Consider the following 14,064-nt stretch of genomic DNA (forward strand, 5'->3'; position numbering starts at 1 on the left):
TCAACGTCCCCAAAGCTGCAACAAACAAGGAGGTGTGGGCCGTCACGTGGCCTTGAGTAACCACACTTTTGCTTCCTTCTTTTACACACGGCCGTTGGGGGTTGGAGCGGTCTGAGACCACAGCAGAGGTGCCACAGCCGTGCTTGGCAGCACAGGCTGGGTCCTTGTTACTAAAGCAGAGAAGCCGCTTCTCCTGGGCCCACGAGGCAGCCGTCTCATGCTCTGCTGAGCACGGTAAGTACCAGCTTGCAAAAACCACAGGGAGTGGCTGGGTGGCACGGTCTCCAGGGACCAGCAGGCCTGCCTGACAGCCAAGGGCAGACTGGGGGGCAGCCCTGGGCAGAGCCTGAGCTGCAGCCCCTGGAAAGGACACCCCAAAGCCCTGGGCACTCGGGATTGAGGTCTGCCTGGAGTTGGTAGCCTTATTCTGCTGTCTCTTCCGGATCCTGCTCTGCCTTTCCTGTCAGGTTTGCCAGCAGCTGCCGGTTTAGGGGCTACTCTGAATTCAAAAAACTGGAGAAATCAGGAGCATTTCCCTAAAAATCATCCTACTCCTTCTTTCATGGTTGGGAAGCCAAAGCCCAGAGAGGTGAAGGGATTTGCTCAGGCTATGGGTCCAAATAGTGTTTCCAAACTGTGTTCTTCACATTCTTATAGGATTGAGAAAATGGTGCTTGTCCACAGCAAATTATTAAAATATTAGTTTTAAGATACTACTGCTAGCAAAGGAGAAAATAATAATGATTAGAATACTCTTATTACTTTTGTATCTGGGGTGCTTTAGGGGCATAAAAGAGAATGGTGGGGGACTGGTAGCTAAAGCAGTGTCCCCTTACACACACACACACACACACACACACACACACACACACACACACACACACACACACACACACACACACACACACACACACACACACACACACACACACACACACGCCCATAGACAAGGATCAGGGCAGGCAGGCTCTGGTCTCCTAGAATTCTTTTTTCCTCAGGAGGTGGCTCCCCGGCCCCCGGGCAGGCCACAACCTACGTGGTAGATGCCTCCCTCACTGGGCTTGGCCGGCAGACAGGGGAGATTGAAACTCAATGGAATGGGCTGGGATGCCAGGCTGAGCATTCCCTGGGAACCTAGGCCTTCAGAGGGGCCAGGGAATCATCTGAGAACCCTGCCCCCTTTTTACAAATGAGAAAACCAAGGCTCAGAGGGGGGAAGCAGCAGCCCATGGCAGCATGGCTGGGAGATGGCCGAGCTTGGACTTGTGGTGGCCCCATCTGGCTGCAGGACCCTCGTGAAGCCCACAAAGACCCAAGGCCTCTGTCTCTCTGTCTCCTTTGCTGAGCTGGAGCAGGAAGACAGTGGGGGTGGCCTCTGGCTAGAAGGAAATACGATTGTTATCTGTTGTACTTCTTGCTGCAGGACAGGCCACTAAATCAAGAGGCAAGGTGTTGGGGCAAGGAATAGTGACTTTATTTGGAAAGCCAGCAGACTGAGAAGATGGCCCACTAGTGTCCCAAAGAACCTTCTTACCTGAGTTAGAATTCAGGCTTCTTGTATCCTAAAAGGGGAGGGGGTGTGGCTGGTTGTTGCAAACTTCTTGGTGCTGGAATCTTTTGTTCTTGCAGCTGTCCACATAGTTCTGGTTGCGATGTTCCTGTAAACCTCCAACAAGACAATTGTTATTTTCTGTTCTGCAACTTTTTAATCTCTATATGAATGGAAAAGTGTTATACCTTTAAAGGTCAAGCCCGGGAATATTTCAACCTATAGATGACATTCTTTTACAAAGGTGGAGAGCCAGTAGGACTAAGCAGAGGCAACAGAGCACAAAGGTTAGCGCTAAAGGAATAGATCCAACATGGAGTCAGGCTTGTTCTTCTCTGTTACAATTCCCTACTGTCAATGTCCATTCCACAATCTTGCAGGATAAGGGGTGACGACCACTCTGGCTACTTCCTGCTGAACAGGGGCAAGGAGGGGGTGATGGTGGAATAGAATTTATCAACTTGGAACTGGTAGTATTCCCGAGTCCTAGGCTGGGTATAAGCAGTTTGCATTATGAGGATACTGCTCCCCCTTTTTATGGCCCTGTCACAACACTTAGACAAGCACTTGAACATATATATAAACTCCAGCACTTGGGATGAGGGCACCTAGGCTGCTCTGCCCTGAGCTGTCTTTGCATATTTCCCCTGTTGGCCACACAGATAGCTTTATTAAAGCATTTCCTTTCCAACAAGTACAAGTGAAATGGGAGAGTAAAGTCATTGTTACTTATCTGGTAGGAGGCTGGTAGGATCTTAACAGCAACTTAAGATCTTCTGATGGCTTGCAAGTCCAAGTCTGCAGACCTATTGGCTACAGATTCTCCTGCCTGGACAGACACCTATAATGGCCTACCATCCAATATTTCAAAAGGGCTTAATTTAAGCTTGCTTCTGGGAGCCGCTCTAATCTGTCGCAGGGCAACTGGCAAGGCCTTATCCCAAGAGAAATGAGTAGTTTCCAATCAATATGATACCTGTCGGGTTATACTTGTAGACAAAAGCAAGCCCATTGTCACTTTGGTGTTAGGCAATCCAAATTGAGGAATAATTTGCCTTTCCTGGGGCACCGTCAGCCCACACTTCTCATCTTACCTTTCTGTAGACCTCAGGGGGATCAAGTTCTGTCTGTGTTTCTGAATTTTCTAGGAGAGCCCTCTGTAGGCGTTAAAGCATGTTCTGGTGGGACTCTGATATCAAGTTGTCCTGGTGAAAAAGTCACTTGAGCATTCAGTTTACAGAGGCAATCTTGGCCCAGGTCGGGGATAGGGCATTCAGGCATGTACAAGAAACTACGTTTTAATATCAGATCTCCTAATTGACACTCCAGTGGTTTGAAATCAATTGTCAGCTCTGTACTTCCCCTGATACCCCAGTGACTGGGGTAGACTGGGATGTTCTCTGTGCCAACTTAGTGTTTAGCATGGAATACGTTGCCCCTGTGTCTACCAGAAAGTCGATCAGTTTTCTTCCCACTGTCAGGTTTACCTGGGGCTCCTGTGGGGATACTTGAATTGAGTGTCATAAATCCAGAGAGCCCCTGGGTCTCTTCATTCATCATCTAAACATTCTTCCCTCTCTACATCTGAGAGGCCCCACTCCTTTCCTTTTTTAGCCCTCCTTTTTAAAAAAAATTTTTTTTAATTGAAGTATAGTTGATTTACAATGTTGTGTTAGTTTCAGGTATACAACACAGTGATTCAGTTATACATATATTTATATCTATTCTTTTTCAGATTCTTTTCCCTTATATGGTATTACAAAATAGTGAGTATAGTTCCCTGTGCTATACAATAGGTTCTTGTTGTTTATCTATTTTATTTATAGTAGTGTGAATATGTTAATCCCAAACTCTTAATTTATCCCTCCCCCACCCCTTTCCCCTTTGGTAACCACAAATTTGTTTTCTATATCTGTGGGTCTATTTCTGTTTTGTAAATAAGTTATCTTGTATCTTGTTTTTGAGATTCCACAAATAAATGATATCATGTGATATTTGTCTTTCTCCGGCTTACTTCACTTCATATGATAATCTATAGTTCCATCCATGTTGCTGCAAATGGTATTATTTGGTTCTTTTTAGGGCTGAGTAGTATTCCATTATATATATATATACCACATCTTCTTTATCTATTCATCTGTTGTTGGACATGTACGTTGCTTCCACGTCTTTAGCCCTCTTGTTCTTTAATTGCAGGCATTCTCTCTCTCAGTGTCCTTTCTCTTTACAATAAGTGCATCGTTCTTTACCTAGTGCTGGCTTATCTTTCTCAGAGCCTCCTGTCTTCCAGGGATCCAATGCAACAATTAGAAAAGTACATTTCACCTCGTGCCTTCTTTTTCTGTTTGTGTTCTCTGCTGTTGAATACCTTAAAAGCAAAGTCTACCAACTGAGAAAGATTCATTCCAAATGCACCATCTAATTTTTGTAACTTTCTCCTGATATCTGGGGCACTTTGCCCGATAAAGTTCATGTTTACCTTTCTAGTATTTTTAGGGCCCTTGGGATTGGCATCAGTATAATGTCTGTAGGTCTGATAAATCCTTTCCAAAAATTCAGAGTGGTCTTCATTTGATTTGTGCTGAATTTCTTGAATATTTTCAGACTTTTTTGTTTTGGGACCCCTTTTCAAAGCCCTGCCAAGGTGCACTTAGGGCAGTGCTCTGAAAAGGGCGTTGCTGCCTCACTGAGGATCCCAATTTGGTTCAACTGTGGGTGCTGCCAGGTGGGCTTTGGGTGTACCATTTGGGCCCATTAGGTGGAGCTGGTACGCTTCTTCCCTGGCCTTATCAGTGACCATCCTCCTTTCATCTCCTGTAAGGATCATGTTGAGAAGAATGTGTATGTCTGTCCAGGAAGGGTGATGGGTGGCAAAAATGGAAGCAAACAGTTCTGTCATTCGGAAAGGATTCTCCCTATAAGGAGGATTGTCCAATTAAACAAGTCCAAGGTTGACAAGGGACTGTGCATCCACAGAAACCCAGCCAGGTGGCCATTTTCATTCATGCACCCTACGGGGTAATTGCCCTGCTCTGGGATGGCTCCCAGTCCAAATTGGGTGCCCTGTTGGGTCTTAGATGGTGATACCAGATAAGGTCCCTGGGCCCAGGAAAATAAGTGATCCCTGTAAGGAGAGGGAGCCAGTCTGACCACTCCCTGAGCCCCAGGGTTGGGAACTGGGGCTGGAGCAAGAAGAATGGGAGGCAGTGGAAGAGGTGGAGGTACTGGCATAGTGGCTGGAGTGGCTGGGACCCAGCTCAGCCAGGGGAGCGTTTAAGGTTTGGAGCAATGTATCCTCATTCTTGTTCCCTTCCTTTCCTTCCTGTGTGACAGCTCTTGCCTCGGGTTTCTTTTCAAGCCTTTATACCGTAAGGCGACAACTGTCTGACTTTTTCTCATCCTGATGTAATAGCACAAGTGCTTGCATGTAGGGGATTTTATCATTCTTCCCTGCTTCTTCACAGAATAGCTCTAATTTCAGGATTGTATTGTAATTTAGAGAGCCATTCAAAGGCCACCATTCCTTAGATCCTAACAGGTACTGTGGCCACACACTGTTACAATAAAATATCATCTTCCTCTTACTCGTGGGTTCATAACTGTAATCAGACCACTTATCCAACATGCACCCCAGAGGACTTTCTTTAAGGATAGTTGAAATATTCCCCATCCTTTAAAGACAGAAATACAAGATGGAGTCGGGCTTATGCTTCTCTGTTACAGATGGCTGGTGTGTGTCTGTGTGTTGGTCCATCTGTCTACAGACAGACAGATATCCCCTGAAAATTGTCAGTGTTAAACTAAAACCAGGTGTAAGTCTCAGTGAATTCATTTGTGAAAGGACCTCACTTCCTCCGTACCAGGCTAGCAAATTTAGGTACGACAGTTGAGAGGTGGGTTTTTTGGAGGGTGGGAGGGAAGGCAAAAGAAATCTTAGCTATCACTATGGTTTGTGTCCCTGTAAAGGGTCACAGAACATTCAACAGATTTATCTGCAGTATTAAAATTTCATGGGGGCAGGTGGTAATTAGGAAAAGCAATGTCTGGAAAGCCTCCTTGATAGGGCTGGGGTAATTGATTAGAAAAGGTTGGGAAGTGCAGGATGACAAATGTGAGGCCAAAATCCTGCAGGTGGCACGTCCTGTGCAGCTGTATGCCTGTTGCCCAGCCTCACTCCTGTGTCCACTCCTGCAACACGCCTTTAATGAGCCCCCAGGATGCCAGGCCTGTGGGGGCCAGGGATCCTGTGGAGACTTGTGGTCTGGTGGGGGCAGTAGGGCAGCCACAGTGCCTGTGCTCCAGTGGGCCAATGTCACAGCGCCCACCAAGCACCTGCCCGTCCGCTAAGCCCTGGGCGTGTAGCGTGAGCCGTAAGATGTCTGTGGTTCCTGTCCTCTTAGTGTTTATGAGCTGATGGGAATGAATGTTTTGAAAGTAAACAAACGTTTTTTAAAAATGGTTTAAACAACCGGACTAATGATGCCTGGGCAATCTGGGAAGGCTTCTTGGAGGAGGCAGCATTTGCTTCGGCTCCGGAGAATGGCCAGGTCATGTTCACAGGTGGTACAGAGCGGTGACTATGAGGTGGCCTCATAGACCAACCAGGTTTAAGGGCTCTGGAGCAAGACCAACCAGGTTTAAGTTCCTGCTCCTTCTCTTATTGGCCATGTGACTGTAAGCACCAAGTGGGCCTCAGTTTCCCCATCTTTCATGTGGGGTTGATACGAGGAGGCTGTGGGGCCCAAGTGAGCTAATAGTTCATGCATAGCTCTTAGAACAGTGTCCAGCACATTGTCTACACTTGATACACAAACCAGAGGAGACCAAGGCTGTGTATGGCACCCAGGACTTACTGTGGAGACAGGTTTCTGGGGCTCCTGGCCCCAGCTCTCTCTGACTGACAAGGTCAGAAGTGTGTCAAAGCTGTCCCAGGGGGCACGTGGGAAAAAAAAAAAAAAAAAAGCTGTCCCAGGGTTGTAGATTTTTCAGGGATGTGGACCTACATGCAGAATGACAGGGACAACACCTGGCGTTTATTGAGCACTTACTTTGTGCTAAACGCTCAACCTGGATCAGCTCACTTTCACACATAACAACCCCACCAAGTGTAGGCGCTACTGGTATCTTGTGTTCCAAGTGAAGAACCTGTGGCTCAGAGAGGTGTGTTCAGTTGCCCAAGATCACACAGCTTGTAAGCGACAGAGCTGGGACTGGATCTGGTTTGTTACTGGATTTGATCCTGAGCTGGGCCAGGTCCTGTCTGTTACCAAACCAAAACTGGGGTCTGCTCGCTTGTGTGCAGTAAAGCCAATCTACTGACACCATGTTGTGGTGAAGGAAAGTGCAGCGTTTGTTGCAGGGCGCCAGACAAGGAGTCTAGGACAGCTAGTGCTCAAAAAGCCCAAACTCTCCGATGAGTTTTAGCAAAGCAGTTTTAAAGGCCAGGTGAGGGAGGGGAGTTCCAGGGACTGTGATCAGCTCGTGCACAATTCTCTGATTGGTTGATGGTGAGGTAACAGGGTGGCATCACAGGGGTTAACATTATCAATCCTCATGCGCCAGGTCTGGGGTCATCAAGTAGTTAATTTCTTCCATCTGGGGTGGGGCTGTGTTTAGCATCTGTAAAACAACTCAGGAAATGTGCATCAGATACTGTTATCTAGGTACTTCAGGGAGGAGCTAAAGAAGAGGATATGGGGGAGGGGTCTGTCCTGGGAAGGCCCCACAGGGTCCTGCTGGGTTACATGTCCAGTGCAGCAGGACTCAGACCTGTGCTGCGATCTGGGGGGACACTTGGGCCCCTGCTGGATCCCCTCTCTCGAGGCTGCTCAACCCACACGCTGAGACGCTCAGTCTTTTGGATCCTGAGATTTCAAGCTCTTGAACGCTGGGACTCCTGGGATTCAGGATTCCAAATGGGAGGTCCCAAGCTTCTTGAGTCCTACAAGCACCTTTCCTGAGTGGTCCAGGGCAGCCATGTGGTGCGGTCTCCGGAGCTGGGGTGTGGCCCCTGGCAGCTCGCTCCTCCACACAGCCTGGGTGGGGCTTGGGGCAGAAGCACCCTGGTTTCGGGTGAAGACGAACCGGGCAGTGTCTGACTGACCTCCTCCGTTAAGCAAGCAACAAGCAAAATAGGATGTGGCATCTCCTTGCGCCTATCTCTGAGCCCTGCCCACCCCACTCCTGTGGTAAGTGACTGTTTTCCTGCCATCAGAGGAGAGAAGAGGTGAAAGGTGGGGCCTGAAAGAAGTGACCTCACTGCCCCGAGCCTTGCTTCCCTAATCTGTGTAACGGGAACCATAGCAGCCAGTGCTGGAGTGAAGATGAATGAGGCCCCCAGATGATGAGATACTGAAATGATCCATCCGCAGTGGGGGTTTTATAATGCATCACAAGTGTGTTTTAGCACAGATTAAAGTTATTATCCTACCTGCCATACACAGTGCTTACGCTCTGCTCCTCTCCTTGTTAACTGCGTGCCTCTTTGGAGCCACAGAGCCTCTGGAAGCCATGTGGGTTTCAGTCACATGGGCTGAAGCCTGCCCAGCCACGGCCTGGCTAGAGGCTGCTGTGTCCCTGGTCCCTTCCCCTTGAAGCCCACAGTATGGCAGGTACTAGGCACCTGGATTGCCTGGGACTGACTGGGACGAGGGATTTTCAGTGCTAACACTGCGGATGTCTGGGATAAGCTGGTAGCCGTAGACAGGCCCAGGCAGGGAGATGCTGGTTTCCCCAGTGCTCACGGTTGCATCCCAAAGAGGCGGGGAGGTCTCTGCTCTCACACAGGTCTTTGCAGCTTCCCTAACTGCTTCCCTAATGTAGGGAGGTAGGGAGGTCACCATCTCTGTACTCTCCCTGAGTTGGAGGCCCCCCTCTCCTCTGCTCCTCTGTCCACAGCACCCCTGCTGGATGCCAGCATCAGGGGATCTTCCCTACAGCATCTCATTCCATTCTCATATTTGAGACAGTATCGCCCATTTTACAGATGAGGAAACTGAGGCTCACACTTGGTGAAGCGATCTGCTCAGGTTACACAGCGGCTAAGTGGTCTCTCCTCCACCCCAGGCTGCCTCTGTGTGCAGGGGACTGTGGGGATGGGTGCAGGGGGAGAGCCCACATTGGGGAACACAACCTGGTCCCTTCCATAGTACCCTCCCAGCCTCCCTGACTCGCCCAGTTACCTCCCTGACCCAGGAACTGGTGGGTTGCATCTTCTGTTTTTGTTTCTCCCTCTCTGCTTCCAGGAAGTGACTGAGGGCTCTGCCTTCCAGGAACCGAGAACTGCCCAAGTGGGGGTGGTGGGTGTGAGTCTTCAAGTTATGAAATATGTCCCAGAGCTGGTGGCTTATTCCTAAAGTCCCCCACCTGCCGGAAAGTGGGGCCAACGTTAGGCCATATTCTCTTCCCCCAAGAAGGAACTCGACCCCCTGTGCAAAACAGTCTGCCTCCCAAAGGCAAGTTCAGAGGCAACGAGTGTGTGTGCGTGTGCGTGTGTGTATAACACACTTATTAAGCACCTACTGTGAGCCTAGAACCTTTGAATCCCTCATCTCATTGCATTCTCCCAACAGCCCTGTGAGATGGGTAGTGTTTGTTGTTCCCATTTTACAGATAAAACTGAGGCTCAGAAAGGCAAAGATCTGGGTCAAAGTCATTCCTCTTGTAATGGACAGAGCTGGGACTTGAACATCATTTTGTTAGACCCCAAAATCTGTGCCCTCAATCTTGTGCCCTTCATAGCACCCAGTACAGAGGGGGCTGACCTTTCTGGGTGATACGGCCTTCAAGGTCCTCCTTATTCTTACTTGGCCCTCCATTCCCCAGCTGGGTCCCCAACAGCAGCCACAAACCCATCAAGCTAAGCTGTCTTCCAAGCCTTTGCTCCTTCTGCCCCTCCAACTAGATCGGGTCTCTCCACAAAGCCTTCCTGAGTCCTCGCTGGCTTCGAATCTGATCTCTGGCACTCGGCAGCTGTGTGGCTTTGGGCAAGTGGCTCTACCTCTCTGAGTCTCATCCCTCCTCAGTAAAGTGAGGACAACTGTGAGAGCCAGATGTGTCTGGTGCAAATATCATCAAGTTTGGTTTAAGAAATTATTTTAAGGTAAAATCAGGCTGGCATTTTAGAAACCATCATAATTCTAACTAACATGTGAGAGGTTGGATTGAGCCTAGAAGCTGAGGGATCCACGAGTGAGTTACAGTCACTCAAAGAATGATGAATAATTGCTCTCTGCCCCGAATTACATGAAGTGCAAGGAAAGCTATTGAATAAATGGAAAAGAATTTGAGAAAGAATAGATATATATGTATCAATATATGTATACTTGAATCACCTTGCTGTATCACCTGAAACTAACACAACATTTAAATCAACTATACTCCAATTAAAAAAACAAACAAAAACAAAACAAAACAAAACAAAACAAAAAAAAACAAACAAGGAAAGGTACTGGAAATTATCCAGGCTCTGCCCCAGACACTGTGCCTGGGACTGCGTATTGCTGAAGGGTGCTATGTCAGGGAATCGAGTGATATATGAATCCTGCCCCAGAACACAGCTGTTGGTCACCACAGGAGTCTCAGCTGCAAGATTTTGAATCCCACAGATACCAGCCAGTGCCAGGGGGAGCGTAAGGGGAGAGAGGGAAATCCAGAGGGCGTGAGCGTTCACAAGGCCAAGTAGAAAGATCAATGAGATGTCCAAAGGGAGGCACTGCCCTTTCTGGCCACCTGTTCGGGAGGCTGAGGGGTGATACCAGGATGGACAGTGGCCCTCCCTACTCACAGGCAAATGAGATGACTGTCAACTCGCTGAGGACAGCCTCTTCAGAAAAGATTTGAGTTTATCTCCTGGCCCCAGATAGAGCAGTTGATGGCTCTGGGCCCTTGAGGACTTATGGGATAGATTTACTGAAAGAACTCAAGTAGCTGCCCTTTGTGGGAGCTGGAGATGGGAGCAAAGTGCTAAGGGCTTTGCAGGTATCTCCTCATGTTATCCTCACAATAGTCTCCAGATAGGTGCTGTCATCCTCATCATGTGAGTGAGGACCCGGCCAAAGGGAACTGGGCCAATCCAAGACACCAATAAAGGATGAGAAAACCGAGCATCTGAGGGACAGGACAGGGCTGTGTGGGATGGGAGCCAAGATAAGGAAAAGTGGAACAGAATGATGTGGAGAGAAGAGTCAGGATCGGACTCTGAGAAGCCTCAAAGGGCCAAATGAACAGCTTTATCCTGCAAACCTGCAGCCACCAAACTTGCTCATGGACCCCATCAGTGGACGATATAGGAACATTGGCCTGTTTATTAATTGTATACAAGGACCACTGCACTCATAATATATTATAAATGTATACAAAGATAGAAATTAAGAAGTGACATAAAAGTTAATATAACTAGAAGATCTAATATTATCTTCCCGCACCCCAGTAGATTGTCTTTCCCACAAATAAAAAGTTTTAATAAAAAAGAATAAGGAGGCAAACACATTTCTATGCACCATGTAGAGGGAGTTGAAGGGCTACCCCCCAGACGGAGTCATTGATATTGATAAGTAATAATAGCTGCTATTTGCTGAGGGTCTTCTGTGCACCAGGCATGTGCTGGATCACAAGGGTGCCCCAGGCCAGATGAGCTCCCAGCTGTGGCCATCGAGGGCGCTTGGCAGGTCCAGGGGTACAGCTATCCTGACATCCCTCTGTCCGTATCCCCCTCCAGGTGCCATGTTTCTGAAACTCCTATTGCTCCTGGCCCTGCTGGGCCCTGGAAGCAGCCTCCAGCTGTGGGAGACCTGGGAGGATGGAACCAAGGAGGCCCCAGGCCCCCTGCTTGTCCGTGGCCGGAGAGAAGTGGATGAGGACGACTCCGACATATATGACTATGACATACAGACGGACCCTCCAGAAATGCTTAACTATAGCACCGAGGCCCCCAAGCTTCTGCCTGTGATGGGAACATTGGAGCAGAGAGAGTCTGCAGGGCCTTTAACACCTGAGCCAACCACTCTGGAGGTGGCCACAAGGGACCCTGCTGTCCTGGATGCAGGAGGGACAGCCACTGGGAATGTGAGCATGGAACCGGTCATACTGGTCACTCTGACCAAAGAACCAGTCACTGTAATCCCTCCCATCATGGAGGTTCCATCCACAGAATCAGCTGCAGTGGAGGCCCTGTCCACAGGGCCAGCAGGCAGAGCGGCACTGGCCACAGAACCTGCAGCCACAGAGGCTCTGTCCACAGAGACCCTGCCCACGGAGCCAGCAAGCACAATGGCACTGGCCACAGAACGCACAGCCACGGAGTCCCTGTCCACAGAACCCACTGCCGCGGAGACCCTGTCCACAGAACCCACTGCCACGGAGACCCTGTCCACAGAACCCACTGCCACAGAGACCCTGTCCGCAGAGGCCCTGTCCACAGGATCCACTGCCACAGAGGCCCTGTTCATGGGACCCACAGTCATAGAGGCTCTGTCCACGGAACTGGCCACCACAGCAGTTCTTTCCATGGAGCCCACTACCACAGGGGCCCTGCCCACAGATCCAGCCACTGTGAAGACCCTGCCCACAAGACCTGCTACCACAAGGGGCCTAACCACAGCCCTCGCTGTGCCCTCTGACCCTCCCAAGAGCACCATTGTGGCAGTTGGCAATTCATCTGATAACTTGATCTACAAATGGACAAATGGTCAGAGTCTTTTCCCCCGGAGCTCTGTGACCCCAAGCTCCACAGAGGGCCTGCTTGACCCCAGCTCGGTGAAGCAGTGTCTGCTGGCCATCCTCATCCTGGCCCTGGTGGCCACCATCTTCCTCATATGCACCGTGGTGCTGGCCATCCGCCTGTCCCGCAAGAACCATCTGTACCCCGTGCGCAATTACTCCCCCACCGAGATGGTCTGCATCTCATCCCTGCTGCCCGAGGGGGGTGAGGGGCCAGCTGCCATGGCCAACGGGGGCCTGCCCAAGGCCAAGAGCCAGGGCCTGAAGGCGGGGTCTGGGGAGGACCGCGAGGGGGATGACCTCACCCTGCACAGCTTCCTCCCTTAGCTCCCGGCCGGGCTGCCTGAGCAGGACCAGCCCCCAGGCGGCCTCGCTGGGCCGCCACCCATACCCAGGCTCTATGCCATGGGTCCGGGCTTCCTTGGAGCCGCCTGGGGATGGGAATGTTTAGGGTGGGAACCCTGGCCGCCCTACACGGGACTGAGAACAGTCAAGGTCCAGGCACCAGACCAGGCCTGACAAACGGAGCCTCCAGTGGAGGCTGGAGAGGCCGCCTCCACCTCCCTGCCTCTCATGTGTTCTTTTTTTTTTTTCTCCCATGTGTTCTTGACCCCCTCTAATGCCTCCCACGGCTGCTGGAATCTCATCCCCATGTGCCCAGGAGGACTCAGCGTTCCCTGCCCACACCCCCACTGCCACTTTCTTCTGGTGGCCATGGTCACTGCACAGGAAGGGGGCACTTTTGGGGGGGTTACACCATTCCTGAGTTCATTTCCTGTCACTCCCGGTTTGGGGTATCTCTCCCAGGAGCCCAGGGTGAGGGCTGGGCATGTGACGGCTGGACAGGCTTGGAAAGCCCAAGGCTGCAGGCTTCTCTGGGACTTTGTGGACCAATGAGCTTCCATCTGGTGACAGAGTGACCCCCGTCCCGCCCTCCCTCGCCTCCCCCTGTGGCCTTGTTTCAGGGTGGGCTCTGCCTTCTTCCCCGAAGTCTCCCAGGGCCCAGCTCAGGGGCCCGGGAGAGCACAGACACTCAGTAAATGTTTGGTAAACAAGCGATGGCTGAACGAACTCTTCAAGGTACCAAGGTGCCTCCTTCAGGTGGGGAGTTGGTCCTTTGCTGTTCACGCCCGGCCCCAGGCCCCTCAGGAAGACCCTAGCACGGGCTGTTGCGGTTACTTCAGGGGGCATCTTGCTGTTCCCTTGGGCAGCTGGGAGGCGGGGTTCAGGCTGTTGGAGGACAGAGGGTGCTGGCCTCAGGAACCACTTTTTTCAGCACCTCCCGTGACCCAGTTCAAGCCTACGGAATTTGGTTCCCCCGCCAAATCTCAGCCAGATACCCCTCTAAACATCAACGCCATCCTCCCCAGAAGCCCACCCTGACCCCTCTGTTCCACATGGGGCCCATCTCCCGTTAACACCCGGCGGCCCCTCCTCACAGGGGGAGCCTGGCTACATCCTACAAGGCCTTCCTACAACTGACCACCTGTCACGTAGAGTTGGGGGCCAGTAAACTTTTTCTTAAAGGGCCAGACCATAAATATCTCGGGTTTGGCAGGCTTCTCGACTCTGTCATCATGGCGTGAATGCAGCGATTGACTCTGTGTCATAAATGAATGAGTTTGGCTGAATTCTATTGAAACTTTGTTTACAAACAGGCAGCTGGCTGGGTTAGGCTCTAAAAGTTAGCTTGTCCCCGACTTAAGTGTAGAGTGACCAGATGTCCCGGTTTGTTTGAGACTGCCCTGATTTTAGCACTGAAAGTCCTATATCATGGGATATAAGACTTTCAGCTC

The 14,064-nt window shown here is 50.4% G+C and overlaps 1 protein-coding gene across 1 annotated transcript; it reads left to right on the plus strand.

Annotated features, from left to right (window-relative positions):
* On the plus strand, window positions 1–13,737 carry SELPLG (selectin P ligand). Its single transcript, XM_060029409.1, has 2 exons — window positions 1–234; window positions 11,268–13,737. The coding sequence occupies exon 2, from the start codon at window positions 11,273–11,275 to the stop codon at window positions 12,593–12,595; it is 1,323 nt and encodes a 440-aa protein (XP_059885392.1). The 5' UTR covers window positions 1–234; window positions 11,268–11,272; the 3' UTR covers window positions 12,596–13,737.
* Window positions 13,738–14,064: the final 327 nt, after the last annotated feature.

This window comes from Delphinus delphis, chromosome 13, assembly GCF_949987515.2.
Source record: "Delphinus delphis chromosome 13, mDelDel1.2, whole genome shotgun sequence".
Taxonomy (NCBI): domain Eukaryota; kingdom Metazoa; phylum Chordata; class Mammalia; order Artiodactyla; family Delphinidae; genus Delphinus; species Delphinus delphis.

What these genes read in the sequence shown, in the direction of transcription:
- SELPLG (XM_060029409.1), top strand. Translation starts at nt 11,273, where the DNA reads ATGTTTCTGAAACTCCTATTGCTCCTGGCCCTGCTGGGCCCTGGAAGC.